Raw genomic sequence first — 19,435 nt, forward strand, 5'->3', positions numbered from 1 at the left:
AATGTGGCCTGTCTCTCTGGGGCAGACATAGCTGGTTAGATGTGTCTGGGAGCCAAATGTCTCATTCCCTTGGCATTGTATTCCCAGCCTTCATCCTTTTCTGTTTCTAAAGTCTGATTTGCGCGCTCAGATCTCAAGTTAGACCTGAATACATGATCGGAGCCACACTCACGTTTGATGCTGCCGCACAAAGTCTGCAAACTGCCGGTCCTTTGCATAGAGTTCGATGATGCGTATCCTGTCCTGGATTTCCTGTGGAAGAGGAGTGGGCGGGGTTAACAGGCTGAGAAAGGTTACATGATAGACAGACGGACGTTTTGTCCAATCGGTACAGTAGGTCCATATCCAGACAGTACAGAGTAGATGAAGGAATGTAATGATACGCATGACAAAACGAGTAGGTAAATACGGAACGGGATCCCACACATTGGCTTCCACCCCACCAGCCTACACACAGACACACACCTCCTTGGTCAGTTCGCTGTTCTCGTAGATGTGGCGTATCTCTTCGCTGCTGAAGTCTGTGGAGGCCTCGGCACTGGCGCTGCTGTAGACCGGGGCCTCTGGGTAGCGGCGGTAGTAGTGGCTGTAGCCCGTCGTGGCCTCACTCTCATACATGGGGTTGTACTTAGTGGCCCTCTCTAGAGACGGGATACTCTCCCCTCGCCTGGGGGGGGCAGAGAGAGAGATCTGAGCTTAGTCTGCTAATAGGAGAGAAGTCTGGTAATCGTAATAGGGACAAAACCCTTGGTGTGAGTGAGAGTAGGTTGGAAGGCCATGGGGAAGAGGACGTTGTATACTTGAAAGGGTAAAGATGATCAGTCCTCAAAGAGAACAGATGAGGGAGAGAGAAAGGACTCACTATAGTAGTCTTCTGAAATAATCATCTCTGATCAAGGCTTAAATAGGGGATATCCTTTTACAGTAAATATATTTAGACAGGTTAAGTCTATAGTAGTATTTACTACTAACACATCACCTGTAAACTGCTGTACTGTACTGACCAGGGATACAGTATATAAGGCCTCTGGCCTTCTGACAGTGTTAGAGACACCTACACTTTGTTCAGCTCCTAAAGCACACGCAGTCACGTACTATACACACGTACTCTATATGACTGGATGGCAGTCCCTATCCAACAGGTGATGTACCCTCCATCTGAGGCGCTATGACAAAGAAGGAGTGGTGTTGGTGTGTGTTGACTCACCGTATGGGGTCCTCTGTCTCATCCTTATCGTACTGATCCCGTAGTGTCCTCGCCAGGAAGAAGATCACTCCAGAAGCCACCAATAGGAAACCTGCTACAGAGGCTATCGCTATGCCGACCACCAGAGGTTCCGACACATACTCCTCACAGTGTTCTCCACGGTACCACCAGTTCTCCCCTACACGACATCTAGAACCAAAAGGAACAACTGTTAGTACCACACATACACACACCTAGAACACTAGCAATTCTCAACATAATGACACCTAGAATCATAAGAAACACACCAAAGTCGATCAATGCACAAGAAAAGTGAATTTAGTGTAAATGTTTATTTCTTGTTTGTGGGAACCGGGATTAAACGTTCCATGGAGGGTGTGAACTTCCTCATTGGCCGTGTTGAAGTCAACAACATCTGGAGTGTTGTGTTTGTTTTATGATGGTGGGTGTGAAACAGCTTCCCACATGTTGGCAGACACATCTGTTTACACATACTGCATTTCCATGGTGTTGTTTCTGAGACTGCTTTACAGTACGGACATTTATTGGAATTGTGCATTGGTCCTTCAAATAAGAGTGGGGTAAGTGACATTCAAATTCTATCAATTGTAATGAAATTCACACACACACACACACACACACACACACACACACACACACAAACCTACCTGCAGATGGCCCCCTGTCCAGGTATGATGTCACACTTCCCGTCATTCATACAGAAGTCTGTCTGCAGTTCACAGATGCTCTGACAGGGCAGACCTTCCACGCTGAAGTAGCCAGCATTACACACACACTCCGCCTCGCTAGACCAGCGGTTCACAGAACACTGGGCAAACTCATTACACGCCTGGAACTTACACGGGTTCGCCTGGTCACCTAGCAACAACACACAGGACACAGGTGTTAGGGCATTTCCAGTCGACTCCTGATAAGTGCACATTGGATAAGTGCAGACTCTGTTTTAAGTTCACCAGTTCATTGCCGTTCACTAGTTCCAATTCAAATAAATTATTTTAATTGCTCTGCATATTTACTTTAAATTTAGTCCTGAATCACAGCATGATATAGTTTCTCCTTGCATGAAAACAGGGGTATATGACGAAAGATGGAAAAGGTATTTTTTTCATGCAGTATCTGTTCTCTAGTTCACACACGGCTACTCGTCACCATCATACAGATGTTGTGATCCTGGTTGCCAGGGTCTGGCTGGTGAGACGGGCTCTTTGTCTTCCGTCTAGATTAAAACCACCCTGAAGAAGGCTTTCGTGCTAAAATGGATCGGTTGTGCCATGCGTTTAACTTTCAATCCATGTAGGTATGCTAATGTTAACTCCCCAAAAACACAAAAAAAAGAGTGGGAATAACTCAGAAACGTGTGTCTCCGGTGAAATATGTGGTAATTGTCAACCTTACCGGACTCTACATCCAGTGAGTACTTGTCAATGGCCAGGTTCATAGTTTGGTAGGCTGTGTTAGCGAAGTCTTCCAGGATCAGGTAGACTGCATTGTTGACGCCGCGAGGCAGCGGCCTCCCAAACTTCATCCGGCTGTTGACCACGATACTCCCATTCCGGAAGTTCAGGATCTCCAGATTCTGGAAGTTAGTAAGGTTGGACTGGAGGTAGGGGACCAGCTAGACAAAGAGAAAGAGGAGAGGAGAAAGATGGGTAGAGAGAGTGAGCACTGTCTACATACAACACTTCAAATTAAGTAAATATGGGGTAAATAAATGATCAAAATGAATAGCTCACCAGCTCGAGGAACCTTTGTTCTAGGGCCTTGTATTCTGCGGAGCTCTTATTGAAGAGGTCATCTGAGAACATCATGTTGGTGACCCTCAGACTGAAGAACACCATCAGAGCCCGCCCAGGGTTGATTGGCATGGCAATGCTGTGGTCCGTACCATTTACCACTCCAGAAGGGTACCCACTGCTCCCTTCCTCTGTTTGGTTTGTCCCTCCGAAGGGGACCAGGTCATAGTCTGTCACAGGGTCTATCGTCTGCAGCTGGTTAAATAGACATGACACAATTCATGGTGCAATTGGTCAGTGTGAAACAACATTTCGTAACATTCATGATAAAACAAGGAAATGTCTGTGCTTACAGATGATTAGACAAAGGCATGGACAGACTAGTAGGATTGCTGGCCGAGAGTACTTAGCACCTCTAAACAGAGTGCCGGTCGTAATTTGCAAACGTATTCTACATGTAGAAATGGCCGAAAATGACGGTCGTCAGTCGACACTGGCGGGTGGTCCCTATAACACACCGCGCCGATAGCAAGCGAACGAACGGCCCCTAATGTACAGACCAACAATCTGTCATTCACATGAAAACATGAAATTACCCCAGGAATCGATAGCTCAAAGATGCACAAATACGATTCCCAGGGTCATTTCATGTTTTCATGTGTGTCTGAGCTACTCGAAGTTCAAGCAGGCAGAAATACAGCCACTAGGACTTGTTTTGCATCATATGATGCAAAACATGATGCAAAACACGTCATGCCCACTGTATTTCTGCCTGCTTGAACGGTACAATAAGAAGGGAGTTTTTCCTAGTCACTCAGAGCCCGGACTAACATACACTACAAACATCATCTCTCAGTCATCTGTCATTACCTCCAGAGTGATAGAAATGTCTGGACCAGGGTGGTACTCGGCGGGTATGAGAGCTGGGGTGACCCCTTGGTCCTCTTGTTCTGCCTCTGGTTCTGGGGCTGTGTCCAGGGCCGTGGCCTCTGTAACCTCCTCCCCTACTATGACATCAGAGACTCGGGTGAAGGGTGACTCTTTCTCCGCAGAGAGAGGGGTGGGGTGGGTGGCCTCCGGAGCAGCCTCAACGACCAATAAGATCTCGTCTTCTACGAAGTCCTCCTCCGAGATCTCAGAAACGTCCGGAACTTCAGCGACCACCTTTTCCTCCACAGCATCCTCTTCAGTTACTGGCACCTCGATGATTGGTCCCTCCTCTAAGCTCTCAACTTCCTCTCCATAGTCAGGTATTTCTGGATAAGCCAGCACCACGTTAGTCTCCTCTTCAGGTTCATCTGGGGGCAGAGTCACGATGGCAGGGGGATTCTCGGGGACATTGAGGTCCCCCACTGGCTCGGGAGCTTCCATCATATCCTCAGGCTGGAATGGCAAGTCCTTCGGTACATGAACACCTGAACCAGAGGCCTCTATCTCCAGAGGCGGCTCGGGGAGCGTAGCGCCCTCTGGCTGCTCAGGGGAGGTAGGGTCTGTAGGGAGGTCCTCCAACACAGGGCTCTCTGTAGACACAGTGTTCCCCAACAGCAGAACCTCCTCCTCGATGCTTGTGCCATCGATGGTCACCTCAAGCTCAGCGGGGAGGGTCACGCTCTCCTCTACAACAATGACATCATTCTCCCCCGTCGCTACATCCTCAGATTCTACCTCGAGGGCGTCTGGGGTCATCTCAACAGCCAAAATGTCCTCCTGGACAACAGAAACAGAGGAGAAACCCATTAGTCCCTCAGCTGTTACACCATCAGGTTGGGGTTGCATTCCATTTCAATTCAGGACATGGAATTGACCCCAACCCTGAACTGTATAGTATTATAATCAGTAGTGTTGAAAACAGCAAGGCTAGGGAACTATAGGTTTCCATGACTTAATGACTGCCAAAAATGATTTACTGACACACACACACACACACACACACACACACACACACACACACACACACACACACTCTGTGTATTGTTATCAAGTTTTAACTACCTACATGGTGTGACACCTACTCCAAGGCATTATACTAACTATGATAAAACTTGAATTGAAAAATCCAGCTTGTGTCTGAGGGAGAGAAATCTATCACTCTAAGATAAGGTAGGTTCTAGGCAGCTTGGATGCCTACTGCTTCTGTTATGGCTGTGTGCAGTTGGCTGTAAATGCCAGTTACTGACTGGTAGTTTGCCAACCTCTTCCAGTCCATGTAATTACTCAAATTAATCACTTAGGGCCTTAGCACGCAAAGTAGACCAGCAGACCCAGTTACTGTCCAAGACCAAGACTGGTGCTCCCAGCTCGGATTACCACTACACAGCACATTAAAGCTACTAGACTACTGGCAGAATCAGACAGACGTGTACAATTCAACAATGATAATAGAGTCCTGCATTCACAAACTGTTCATCTTCAATCTTTAAAAATGTTCTAGACCTATCCCTCACAAACACAGTTGGATTGAGAATCGCTCACCCTATCCCTCTCTCTCTCTAGCCCCAGAAGAGTAGTGGATTATTATAGCAAGAGCCAAGCTAATCCTCAAAGCCTTCCCCTCATCCTGTATTTCCTCAGCACCAGACTGGACAGGATAATACCACCAAGCAGCAGTCTTAGCAAGACACTACCTAACACACCACTCTAACACGCCACTCTAACACACCACACCGAAATGCACACCTATATAGATTTGGTTTGATATTTTTAAAAGAACCATGCTCAACATTGTGCCTATCTCACAGTTGTCCAGAAAGTACCACTGAACCAACAGGAGAGGTCAAAGGCTGTTGTCATGGAGATGACCTCTGACTTACCACACTGCCGTTGGTGTAATCCTCGGGTATTCCAGCGGTGGGCTCAAAGGACTCAGTAACACTGGGCACTGTGGAACCAAAGTGGACACAGAGTCAATACTGTCACAGAGTCACAGGAGGCCCTATTCAATCACACCTAATATTCAGATTTCCAGGATCATTAAAAAAAAAAAAACAAAAGGCTCTCAACAAACTCAGCTGCATAATAAGTCAAACTTTCTCTCTCAATGTATAGGAGGAATTACATTTTTACTCTCCCTCTCTTCTGTAAAAGCCACTCTCCCTCTCTTCTGTAAAAGCCACTCTCCCTCTCTTCTGTAAAATCCACTCTCCCCAGTCCTGACAGTGGTGGTGCTGACTGTGTGTTTACCTAAGGGGAACACTACTAATAACCCTACAGATCTGGCCCCTATTCCTGCCACTGTGGGCCAAGACTGCATTACCATCAGGCCTGGAGGCTGTAACTTGGAGTTAATAAGCAGTGCCTGTAAGTTACCACACACCGTGCCAGGCAGACATCTGACAGTAGTTACCCCTCATATCAGATGTCCCAGTCCATCAGACGGCATCCATCTTCAGGGAAACACAGGAAACTAATGACACTGATTCTTTTACGACACCGCCAGGGACAACATAGCCCAGGGAGACGGTATGGTCATCGTTACTGTAGAACTTGTTCCATTCGCTGGATGAAACCCTGCCAGAAGTTAGAGCTAACCTACTGACAAGCTGAATTTCACACTCGCTGAAGCGGTGTTTGTACGTGTGTGTTTGTGTGGAGCATGCATGTGTGTGTGTGTGTGTGTGTGTGTGTGTGTGTGTGTGTGTGTGTGTGTGTCCGTCCCATGGAAGTCATAGTTAGTCTGGCTACAGCAGGGCTGGTTCCAGACATAAGCGGTCGCTTAGGATCATTGGCTGCAAGGGGGCCCCCGACCCCCAAAACATTATATACACACACACACACACACACACACACACACACACATATTGCATTGTCACACAACACAATGCCAGAGATGTCTCAAGTTTTGAGGGAACGTGCAATTGGCATGCTGACTGCAGGAATGTCCACCAGAGCTGTTGCCAGAGAATTTAATGTTCATTGCTCTACCATAAGCCGCCTCCAGTGTCGTTTTAGAGAATTTGGCAGTAGGTCCAACCGGCCTCACAACCGCAGGCCACGTGTAACCACGCCAACCCAGTACCTCCACATCCGGCTTCTTCACCTGCGGGATTGTCTGGGACCAGCCCCCCAAACAGCTGATGAAACTGAGAAGAATTTCTGTTGGTAATAAAGCCCTTTTGTGGGGAAAAACTAATTCTGATTGGGTGGGCCTGGCTCCCCAGCGGTTGGTCGTGGCTAGTCTCCCAGTCCCTGCCACTGAAAAACATAACCACAGCATGATGCTGCCACCATCATGCTTCACCGTAGGGATGATGCCAGGTTTCCTCCAGACGTGACGCTTGGGATTCAGGCCAAAGAATTCAATCTTGGTTTCATCAGACCAGAGAATCTTGTTTCTCATGGTCTGAGAGTCCTTCAGGTGCCCTTTGGCAAACTCCAAGCGGGCTGTCATGTGTCTTTTATGGTAGAGTGGCTTCCGTCTGGCCACTCTACCATAAACGCCTGATTGGTGGAGTGCTGCAGAGACAGTTGTCCTTCTGGAAGGTTCTCCCATCTCCACAGAGGAACTCTGGAGCTCTGTCAGAGTGACCATCAGGTTCTTGCTCACCTCCCTGACCAAGGCCCTTCTCCCCCGATTGCTCAATTTGGACGGGCGGCCAGCTCTAGGAAGAGTCTTGGCAGTTCCAAACTTCTTCCATTTAACAATGATGGAGACTAATGTGTTCTTGGGGACCTTTAATGCTGTAGCAATATATTGGTACCCTTCCCCAGATCTGTGCCTTGACACAATCCTGTCTCGGAGCTCTACGGACAATTCCTTTGACCTCATGGCTTGGTTTGTGCTCTGACATGCACTGTCAACTGTGGGATCTTATATAGACAGGTGTGTACTTTTCCAAATCATGTCCAATCAATTGAATTTACCACAGGTGGACTACAATCAAGTTGTAGAAACATCTCAAGGATGATCAATGGAAACAGGATGCACCTGAGCTCAATTTCTAGTCTCAAAGGGTCTGAATACTTACGTAAATAAGGTATTTCAAATTTTTATTTTTAATATATATTTGCAAAAATGTCTAAAAACCTGATTTCGCCAAGTCATTATGGGGTATTGTGTGTAGATTGCTGAGGATAATTTGTTTATCCATTTCAGAATAAGGCTGTAACGTAAAACAAATGTGGAAAAAGTCAAGGGGTCTGAATACTTTCCAAAGGCACTGTATATCGATATGGAACTCAGTCGGGATCTCAACTTACTATTGAGAGTAAGAATCGTAGAACACACTAAGTGCAATTTTGAAATTTGTCTGTGCATTAGCAGTTTTTCTTTTGTTAGGTCAGTCACTGACAGTCACTCAATTAGTCATGTCAGCTAACAATTTATTGATTGGTAGTTAGTGTACAGTAGCTATAATATATATGCACAACAGCATGTGGACACCCCTTCAAATTTGTGGATTTGGCTATTTCAGGAACATCCGTTGCTGACAGGTGTATAAACTTGAGCACACAGCCATGCAATCTCCATAGACAAACATTGGTAGTAGAATGGCCCATACTGAAGAGCTCAGTGACTTTCAACATGGCACCGTCATAGGATGCCACCTTTCCAACAAGTCAGGTTGTCACATTTCTGCCCTGCTAGAGCTTCCCCGGTCAACTGTAAGTGATGTTATTGTGAAGTGGAAACGTCTAGGAGCAACAACGGCTCAGATGCGAAGTGGTAGGCCACACACTCTCACAGAACGGGACCGCCGAGTGCTGAAGCGCATAAAAATAATTTGTCCTCGATGGCAAAACTCACTACCGAGTTCTAAATTGCCTCTGGAAGCAACGTCGGCACAAGAACTGTTCGTCGGGAGCTTTATGAAATGGGTTTCCATGGCCGAGCGGCCGCACACAAGTCTAAGATCACCATGCACAATACCAAGCGTTGGCTGGAGTGGTGTAAAGCTCGCTGCCATTGGACTCTGGAGCAGTGGAAACGCGTTCTCTGGAGTGATGAATCACGCTTCACCATCTGGTAGTCCGACTGACAAATCTAGGTTTGGAGGATGCCAGGAGAACGTTACCTGCCCCAATGCATAGCGCCAACTGTAAAGTTTGTTGGAGGAGGAATAGTGGTCTGGGGCTGTCTTTCATGGTTCAGGCTAGGCCCCTTAGTTCCAGTGTCCACATATACTACATGACCAAGAGTACCTAAACTTTCAGTAATCATGGCCAAATACTGACTGGGCACACAAGGCACGTGCCTGAGGGCCTGAGAGGGCCCGAGCTCCAGGGAGCCCCCATAGATACATTTTTTCCATTCTCACTCAGATGTCATATTATCATGGCATAAATCATTAAAACAATTGTAGAATTGCTTTAAAATATCACAAATTGCTCTCCACCCCATGGGAAAATGGGTAGATTTGCAGGAAGTTTGCTGTAAAACTGCAACAAAAAAAGTGTTGATGCCCCATAGGTTAATGAATAAAATTGCATGCAATTTGTTATGAAATTGCAACGTTTTCTCTCCAGCGAACAGAAAAATGTATTAAATTTGAGAAAGTTTGCTGTAGAACTACAACACTTTCTCTCTGGGCCATGGCAAAATGTGGAATATTTAAGGAAATTAACTTTAAAACGTAAATGTTTCTCTCCACCGTCAAATGTTTTGCCAACCAAATCTCACTTACGTTAGAGCCGGCCCTGGGCTACAGTTCCAGAGTGTTGTGTCTCGTGGTTTGGCATTGTATGGTAATGTACAGACAGTGTATTGTACAGTGGTGTTGTATGTCTTACCAGTATATAGTTGCAGTGAGTCAGGGTCCAGGACCGGAGTTGTATCACTGATGATGTTGTCCTTGTGCTGGTCAGTGATGTAGTTCCTCTCCTTCACCTCTCTGTAGGAGTTCTCCACCAGATTGGACTGCAGGGTCAGGTAGTCCAGCTGGTCACTGCTCACCCCCTCCCCTTCCACCTCCACCGTCACCGCATAGACCACCACCACACCATCCAACCTGCAATGGCAATACAGATACATCACTTAATCTGTCAGTTGATCAATATATCAATCAAATATGTTTCCATCCGTCATCAACATCTATCCACCCATACACCTATTGACAAATCATCCAATTTTACTATGCATGTATATATTGTTTTATTGATAGGTTTATTCATCTACCGTATCTAATGTGCTTAGCTAGAAACAGCGTCTCTAAGAGGAGAGAAGTTTCCCTTGGAGGAGTACAGTTCCAAACACAGTACATTGATTTACTAACCAACCTGTTAAAAGCATGTGTGTCTATTCTGAAATGATAGTTTTATAGATTTACACCAGATTTACACCAGATTTACACCCGCCTGGAGCATTGTCTACAACTTCCATGACTTCCATCAAACCAGACCAACCACCAAAGTGATCAATATGGTCATAAACACAACAAAAAACGCACAAGAGATTCTGGATGTTGAACCTGGCTATGTGGAAAAGCAATCTATCAGCTTCATATGGCTTCAGGGAGCCCTTCTCTGCTCTTCTCTTTTTCCCTGTGACCTAGATCTCTGAGCAGGCTTGGCATGGCCCAGGGTGAGGCATGTGCCTGTAATTAGCTCACTGCACCACCGCATCCCGGTTTTCCTGCTGTCAGCTCAAACTTGGAAAAGGAATACTCCTTGATACAACAACTTTCACAATCCAAATGTTTAATGACACTTGAAACTAGTCTATGTTCCTTTCTAGTCTTGTGCTGCACCTGCAGATACTAGGCTAGCAGATGGTCCTACTGTTTTGTTCCTGTCTGTAACATTAGTGACCTGGGATCATCACTCAGAGGAGAGCAAGGCTTTTCTTAGTGAACTCCCTTGTAATTGCATAAACAGAGGATTGTTTGTTTGTGTGTGTGCATGTGCATTTGTGCATTCCTGTGTGTGTTAGTGTGCCTACACAGCAAATTTGTGTTACAATCTCTGTGTTGAGGCAAAAAGTGTTGCGAGTTTTCAATTGGTGTAGGCTACAGGACTGAAAGTTATCGAATGCAACAGTCACGCCTCTGTTGCGACCAAACAGTCACGCCTCTGTAGCGACCAAACAGTCACGCCTCTGTAGCGACCAAACAGTCACGCCTCTGTAGCGACCAAACAGTCACGCCTCTGTTGCGACCAAACAGTCACGCCTCTGTAGCGACCAAACAGTCACGCCTCTGTTGCGACCAAACAGTCACGCCTCTGTAGCGACCAAACAGTCACGCCTCTGTAGCGACCAAACAGTCACGCCTCTGTAGCGACCAAACAGTCACGCCTCTGTAGCGACCAAACAGTCACGCCTCTGTAGCGACCAAACAGTCACGCCTCTGTAGCGACCAAACAGTCACGCCTCTGTAGCGACCAAACAGTCACGCCTCTGTAGCGACCAAACAGTCACGCCTCTGTAGCGACCAAACAGTCACGCCTCTGTAGCGACCAAACAGTCACGCCTCTGTAGCGACCAAACAGTCACGCCTCTGTAGCGACCAAACAGTCACGCCTCTGTTGCGACCAAACAGTCACGCCTCTGTTGCGACCAAACAGTCACGCCTCTGTTGCGACCAAACAGTCACGCCTCTGTAGCGACCAAACAGTCACGCCTCTGTAGCGACCAAACAGTCACGCCTCTGTTGCAACCAAACAGTCATGGGTGATACAGGTAAATATGCAAATAATAAAAAATACCCCAAAATGTGTTACTGTATCACCACAGGTGTGGTGAGTCTGAATTTGCAATGTCATCTGGTGTTAGGAATCCAACACTCTTAGGCTGTTAGTTTAACACCATTTGAGATGTTCATGTATAAGTTCAAAATGGCGCCAATAGACATGGCAGCTCTGTCTCCAGCTCCTAAGCAACTTTGCAGTATTTATGTCTTTTTTGTTATTTCTTACATCATTAGCCTAGAACGTTTTTTTGCAAAGAACTATAAGCACTTCGCTACACCCTCAGTAACATCTGCTAAACATGTGTATGTGACCAGTAAAATGTGATTTGAAAGTGTTACATTTAACACTATTGGTGTAAAAATCCATCATCCCCCCCAGTGGTTGACATTGACAGGCCATGAGGCTGATTGCTGTGGGCATAAAGCCCCAGAGATAAGCTCCTCTCCTAGGTTAAGGGTTAGGTAGCAGCTTGTCTCCCTATCAGGCCCCGGCCTTATCCTGCTTTTCAGGTGAGCGACCGCGATAACACCATTAAGACAAGCAAACAAAGGAAAAAACACCCAACACACCCTCACACTTTCCCACGCACGCTCACAGGTAAACACAGCATGGATCCCACGTGACTCTCAGACAGCGACAACCACACACACACACACACACTCTCTCTGTGTAGACAAGGTTATTCTTAACCACAGATCTAGGGTCAGATTACTAGTGACTGAACACCTCCAGGGCTGTTGGTAAGGGTCTATACTCACCCTTGGGCATCCTTCTGAAGCCTGCATGAAACAAACAAAACACACTTTATCTAAAGAAATGATTTTTGACAAAGACCAGGTGAGAAGGTCAGGTCAATTTATCAAACCAATGGTCTAACACCACTAGCCTGGCCACATCTGGGTGTTTTAGCCAGCTCTTAAGATGAACGCTGTCATGCCATACATTTACATACAGTATAGCATGACAATGATAGTTAAGGGAGTTGGTTAAACTGAGGCACATCAAGATGTGACCAGGACCAGTCTCCTACACCACTACAGTAGAGACTGACCTGAACTGCAGCACTGCCACACTCTTAAAGCCTGGCAGTCCCCCCACAGCATCCTTTATCTGCAAACACAGAGGTCAACGGGAGTTCAACAGTCAACATCCATGTCACTCGGTGCCCTAACTTTAAATCACGATCCTTATCCCTAAACCTAATCAAATAAAAAAAGGAATAGCTTAGGTAGTGAATTCTGAGGATTTTGACAGTTGACGTCCTCTCTAGCGTGGTCATCTAGTGACTACAACTCACACAGACCACCGATTGAACCTTGTTGCTGGACGCTAACGTGAAACGCTTTGTGAAGAGAACCATTGTTCTGCTGACTCATTGACCCATCATTGCGGAATACCTCCTCAGTGATAAAATGTAATCAAGTTTAATAGTGTACAAACAAGCCTGCCATTACACCCTTTTCTGCCTTTCCCTTTCAATGCGCCAGATATCTGCTTTCGCAATCACTATTATTCGGACACATTTGGAGACACAGCCTACTTTTTCAGCTGTCACATTGGGTCTTTCCAAACTTGTCCATCCCTCTCCTCCTCCCTCTCCTATCTCTCTCCTTCTTTCCCTGTCTATCTCCTTCCCCCTTCCCGTACACAGAGTGATCAAGTTTAAGACAGAGTAATAATGAGTACATTAACAGCTTGCAGGGGAGAGTCAAAATCATCTTATTTTACCAGCAGCAGTAAAACATCTGACCCAGTTGTTCTCAGTCAAAAAGCCTGAATGGTGGAGGAAAGTTATCTGTGAGTTCGTGGGTGTGTGTCCTGCCTTTTTCACTCCAGTCCCTCTTGCGGCCTCAAGCCACATCATAAACGGTCAATTTCAGCATCCTTTCACACAAAGTATGCCTAGTGTCAAATACAAACAATCAAATAAAGGGAATTTGAAATCCTGCCCAACTGTGAGGGTTCTTTATAGTGCCCTGACTGTGTGTTAAATCTAACAATAAATCACTACAGCCTCAGAGCCAAGCCTACAAACCAAGTGATGGGTGAGGAGAGGCCAGGAGAGGAAAGAGGATGGAGAGCGAAAATGGTTGACAGGAGTGAGAGAAGCAGAAAGAACATCTGAGTCGTACCTTGTCAGTGAACTGCTGGTTGAGTGTCTGGTAGTGGAGGCTGGCAGGGTCTCTGAGAGCGTCGCTGTACCTCTCTCCCTTCAGCAGGATACTCAGCTCCACCACCTGCTCCAGCTGGACCCGCTCCAACACCTCCATCTCTATGTCATTTGTGGGTTCTTTGGAAGGCTCCGCCGCTGCAGCCTCCTCTATGATGACCTCTGGGTGGTTAGGGAGTGAGAGGGTAAAAGTCAGTGTTTTACAAAGCAACACTTCTTACAGCACTTGTCTCTGAATCAACTTAATCCAGCTCTTTAGAATGAGTTAATTAGCTGACTCGGGTACATTACTACTGGGCTGGATCCAAAGCCTGCACAACCTGTGGGTCTTCAGGACAACAGAAATCTGATTGTCAACTTTGACGCAGGTCTGTGCTATATGTGCTTTAGCCAAATCCTTTAACTATCATTGTAATGGTATGTTCACCGCGAGACATCAGAAGCATTGCTCGGCTTAAGCTCATATGTGGACCTAGACATCATTAGCCAGAGTTGGCTAACTCTGCTCTGATTTCTAATGTGGATTAAACAACTCTACTGGGATAGAGAGGGAGATGGGGTCAAGCGAGACAGAGAGAGCGAGACAGAGAGAGCGAGACAGAGAGAGGGAGATGGGGTCGAGCGAGACAGAGAGAGGGAGATGGGGTCGAGCGAGACAGAGAGAGCGAGACAGAGAGAGATGGGGTCGAGCGAGACAGAGAGAGCGAGACAGAGACAGAGAGAGCGAGACAGAGAGAGGGAGACAGAGAGAGGGAGACAGAGAGAGGGAGACAGAGAGAGGGAGATGGGGTCGAGCGAGACAGAGAGAGGGAGATGGGGTCGAGCGAGACAGAGAGAGCGAGATGGAGAGAGATGGGGTCGAGCGAGACAGAGAGAGAGCGAGACAGAGACAGAGAGATAAAGGAGGGATGAAAGATGCGTGTGTCACTGACCTTGAGCCTCCTGTTCTGTGTCTGGAGTCTGGGTGCTGGGGAACAACAATCACACTCACAACACTTTCACTCACAATTCAAATTATAAAAAGGTTTTTTTAAGAGTAATTTAAGAAGCACAGGACAATGTTTGGGGTTCTACATGGAGTGGATATGGGCACAGCAGCCATAGAGATATATACACTGTATCTATCTCTATGGGCACAGCAGAGGGTGCAGAGGATGAGGAGTAATATGGCCAGGTAAGGTTGAAGAACCTTCAGAACCTTACCTGCACATATGTAACCATGAGTTGGTGGCATCACTACAGTTGATAGAACAGAAGTAGAGAGAACAGCAATGGGGAAATGAATGAGACATGTAATACAAGGGTAATTTGTAAGTCGCTCTGGATAAGAGCGTCTGCTAAATGACTTAAATGTAAATGTAAATGTAATGCACAGTGAATATGCTCAAAGAGTGGTTACAATGGCAAATAAAGTGAATATGATTTGATGACTTGCCTTTTTAACCCTGTCACTGACATTCTCTGAAACTGGATAGACAGAAGACAGAAATGTTACAGGAGCAAGTACAGTAATAACTGAAGCAGGAATATAATTGTTATATACACAAAATAACAGAAAAAAACAGCTGGAAATTATGACTTTTTGGATGAATGATGATGTACAGGTAGTAGATATACATTATGATGGTACTTTCATGGAGACTAAAAAGACTCATATCCCCTATGCACCCACTACCCCCCCCCCCCCTTCAAAAACAGCCCGCTCACACTCTCAACCAGGGCCAGGTGCTCCTCTGATTGGCTGAAGTTGTTGCCCATCTCCAGAGCAGTGGTCGTGCCGTTCAGGCACCGACTCATCCAGGTCTGGTACTCTTCCTGGTTCGGGAGGCGGTCCCAGAAAATCTTGAAGGCTTCCCACACCATCTCCTGACACACTAAAACACACACACACACACTAATGTCACTGATTGGTGAAAGAACCCATTCACTTAGTAGAAAAATGTTCTCTAAGGATGACAAGGAGCAGGTAGGAAAACCACCCTAGGCTGTGGCCCTCCAGTTCTATAGCTGTGACCCCCTGAGGTAAATCTTAGCTAGCATCTTAGCTCATGTGTGGATCACAGTGTGGATTTAAGTGTTGTACAGTACATACCCCCTGCCAGGTCAGAGTCAACTGATTCCATGTTTAGCCTGACCTCAGTATCACTCTCCAATGTCATGCCACTGCCAAACCAGTGATGTAACCCCTTTCCATACTGTAAGTCAGCTTACAGGTGAGTACAATGACAACTTGTGCTCAACTGGCCTACCTGGTTAAATAAAGGTGAAATAAATGAAGAAGAAAAAAAACTGGTCAACAACACCATGACCTGTAACTACCTACTCGACCCTCACTGTTCTGCTCCCACTAACAGGCCCACAGATTCTTCAAAGCTCCTCCCTCTCAGAACCCTAAGCCTCTGTATCTCTCTCCTGAGTGGCTGGACACATGTTCTGAGCGTTTGACTTTTAACCGGTCTGCTCTCGCCAAACGTCCTGCTCAGGAGTCACTCTCTCCCCCTCCCCGTCTCTCCAAGTGCTGTACAGGGGCTCTAAATGGGCTTATCTTGACTTACAGTGTGACTTACTGATCGCCATGAAATGAATCTAAAGTAGAGCTGATGTTACTGAATATCTGATGCTGGAGAGGGCATATAGGTTGAGACCCAAATATCTCAATGCAGTTGACACACACCTCACGTTTCTAGGGCTGGGTGAGTAAAGGATACAGACCTACTCTACGGTCTGGGGAAGGGTTTCCAGAACGTGCCACATGTGTAGATCTGGGGTCAGCTAATACCTACAGTCAGTAGCCCAAGCCAATCTGGAGGTAAATGCACAACTGGCCATAGGTCTGTGGGCAAGCACCAATCCTCCAACAGATGTCATGATATCCGCAGCACTACTCCATCAGGTGAAGGTCTTTGATAAGAGGAGCGGAGGGAGGGGTAAATAATGATAGTTATAAAACGCTGGAGGACCGGGACTGGGAGGACCGTGAACTCATGTAGGCCCATAGATGTTTACAGTATGTGTAGGCCTCTCACCTCGCTGACTTCTGTTGCAACTGCCCACTTTAAATCCCTGACTAGAGGCAAGAGACACACAACCATACATCTAATGAATAAGCACACTGCACAGCACTACACAGTATAGAGCCTATCGGATAAAGTGTGAAGTTAAGTCTTGACACTGATCTTAAGTTCGTTGTCTTTCTCCCCCCAACGGTTGAGGTTACAATTTGGGAAGGGTAAACGGATTCCAGATCTGTGCTCACGAGCTACTTCTATCTCCAGCATTATCCATACAGGTCAGTGAGTGGTGGTTGTAATGTAGTGAACATTATGCCATAATCCAGCAATCTAAATAACTCACCTCGAAGGTGAAAGTAGCTGAGGTGATTTGCGATGGCTTGTTGCACACTCTCCTGCCCGCAGAGTTTGACCCCGCTGGGGAAAAGGACGTTGCGCTTCTGCCGGTGGATAGCTCCATGGTCCTTGTGTGAAACCTTGAGGACAGGTGAATGAACTATGCTTTGAGGAACTGACAGAATGGGTGAAATGCCAACTGTTTTGAAATAAAGATCCTGTCCATCAGGAAGAATAGGTCCTTCTCCAGATGCAGCATCTGTGATAAAACATTAAACATAACATTGGACAACAACTCCATCTGAAATTGCAGATGTGTAGATTCATTATTTAGAAGTCCTACCTACCTACATAAATACATACCTGTTCTTATTCCCAAAAGTGCAAACGCTAAAATGAACGGAAGTGTACACAAAATACATTTCAATAAAGAGTCCGACATCCTAAATCCGTAGTAGTTTTAACTCAGAGGGGTTGAAAAATGGTATTAGTCCCTCCTTACGAGTTTGCATAGTTCAAAATCCAGCAAACGCATCAGTTCCTCACCAATAATTATGAAGTGATTAGATAAAGTCAAATCAAATGTATTTATAAAGCCCTTCTTACATCAGCTGATATCTCAAAGTGCTGTACAGAAACCCAGCCTAAAACCCCAAACAGCAAGCAATGCAGGTGTAGAAGCACGGTGGCTAGGAAAAATAAAGTGATGGCCTCCGTTCCTCCTTTCTGAGGAAGATGTGTTGCGTGGTGCTGAAGAACAGCTCACGGCCACAGGTAGGCAGATGGCCCATTGAGAGAGAGATTTTTTTTGCTCTCTAATCTTGTTGGCTAAGCCCTTTAGAGCAGCTTGTTAAGACGTTACTGGTGTAATACTGGGATTGGTGCGAGGGAAATGTGGACGAGAGAGAGATGGGAAAGGGGGGAGGGAAGAGAGGCCACCCGCAGAGAGAGACGGCTGTAAGTGCAAGGTACCAGACAGCCCTGGTCAAATTGAAACTCCACTCAAGGCTGGAACTGGCTGAGGCCTATATTTTCAGTCTTAGTAGAACTAACAGATAGCTATCGCTCTAAATCTTCACCTGGGGTAATGTTCAGGTTTCTGATTTGAGCTGGTCAGTGCTGTTTTAATCCATAATAGTTCATAGCCTATAGGGCCATTAGACATGGACCAGGAAACACTGAGTTTAACCATAATGACATAGCCAGAACTGGTTGTGTTTTAGCAAACTCCTCGATCATTTGTAGTTGTGTCAAAGAGGCTGGTCGAGTCATGTTTGTTCACAGCCCAATGAAATCCTCCATTTATAAAACATCTTCTGGATGAGAAGGATTTAGAGGGTTTAAAATAAATCATCATCAGGGAATTAGGTACTGTGCGGCCGGAGTCTAAATTTAAGGAGCCTCACCTCAGCTAAGGTGAGGTGATACCTCCGATAACCCATAAATGAATAATACACAACCTGGGCGGCCTACTGGTCATCATATTGTACAGGCTACACATACAAAACATTAAAAACACCTGCTCTTTCCATGACATGGGCACAGCATGGTCCAGTGACCAGGTGAAAGCTCTGATCCCTTATTGATGTCACTTGACAAATCCACTTCAAATCAGTGTAGATGAAGGGGAGGGAACAGGTTAAAGAAGGATTTTTAAGCCTCAAGACAATTGTGTGTCAAGAATGGTCCACCACCCAAAAGGATATCCAGCCAATTTGACACAACTGCAGGACGCATTGGAGTCAACATGGGCCAGATTCCTGTGGAACGCTTTCGACACCTTGTAGAGTCCATGCCCTGAAATATTGAGGCTGTTTCGTGGGCAAAAGGTGGGGTGCAACTCAATAGTGTTCTTAATGTTTTGTCCACTCAGCGTACATCACATCATGTAGGCTACATAGCCACATGCATGCATGCGCAAGTCACAGACACAGACACACAGTCAGACATGGGAGTGATTATGGAACAAGTGGTCTAGGAGCTAGGAGATGATGGGCTGAGAGGCAGCAGACAAAATCCTCTGTGTGCGCAAAGCTGGGAGCTTTCACCCTTCACTCTCCCTTGTGGATATCGATCCTGTTGTTACACTGACTCTTACGAGTCACCAAAATGGCAGTTTTATATGTTCTCACAATTCTTTTTCATAACCAGTTTTTGGGTCCAATGATTTAATTTGGTCAATTCAGAAAAGGACCTGAAATTCCAAATAAGGTGGTGAGCTACTGTATATTCATGAGGAATCAGTCCCTCCATTAGACTCCGGGTTACAGTTAAAGGTTACACAGTAGTAGACAATGTACTGTAGGATAATGATGTTTTTAATTCATCTTAAAAA

At 46.1% G+C, this 19,435-nt stretch overlaps 1 protein-coding gene across 4 annotated transcripts in view; it reads right to left on the reverse strand.

Moving 5' to 3' along the window:
* Positions 1-19,435, reverse strand: part of LOC106582154 (interphotoreceptor matrix proteoglycan 2) — a 35,266-nt gene that overhangs the window by 13,114 nt on the left and 2,717 nt on the right. For 3 of the 4 annotated variants that reach the window (XM_014164950.2, XM_014164949.2, XM_014164947.2), the window contains exons 1-18: positions 17,464-18,743; positions 17,108-17,359; positions 15,461-15,627; positions 15,189-15,220; positions 14,957-14,989; positions 14,686-14,720; positions 13,716-13,915; positions 12,635-12,693; positions 12,342-12,362; positions 9,688-9,905; positions 5,772-5,839; positions 3,832-4,668; positions 2,962-3,216; positions 2,624-2,843; positions 1,876-2,086; positions 1,208-1,396; positions 466-667; positions 173-252 (exon numbers count right to left, since the gene is read on the reverse strand). In XM_014164950.2, the coding sequence (XP_014020425.1) occupies positions 173-252; positions 466-667; positions 1,208-1,396; positions 1,876-2,086; positions 2,624-2,843; positions 2,962-3,216; positions 3,832-4,668; positions 5,772-5,839; positions 9,688-9,905; positions 12,342-12,362; positions 12,635-12,693; positions 13,716-13,915; positions 14,686-14,720; positions 14,957-14,989; positions 15,189-15,220; positions 15,461-15,627; positions 17,108-17,359; positions 17,464-17,542 (3,158 nt within the window). In that variant the 5' untranslated portion in view covers positions 17,543-18,743. Of the gene's footprint in view, positions 1-172; positions 253-465; positions 668-1,207; positions 1,397-1,875; positions 2,087-2,623; positions 2,844-2,961; positions 3,217-3,831; positions 4,669-5,771; positions 5,840-9,687; positions 9,906-12,341; positions 12,363-12,634; positions 12,694-13,715; positions 13,916-14,685; positions 14,721-14,956; positions 14,990-15,188; positions 15,221-15,460; positions 15,628-17,107; positions 17,360-17,463; positions 18,744-19,435 lie in introns of those variants that run through there. The other variant, XM_014164953.2, reaches the window with a different exon arrangement.

The sequence above is a fragment of the Salmo salar genome, chromosome ssa21 (genome assembly GCF_905237065.1).
Source record: "Salmo salar chromosome ssa21, Ssal_v3.1, whole genome shotgun sequence".
Taxonomy (NCBI): domain Eukaryota; kingdom Metazoa; phylum Chordata; class Actinopteri; order Salmoniformes; family Salmonidae; genus Salmo; species Salmo salar.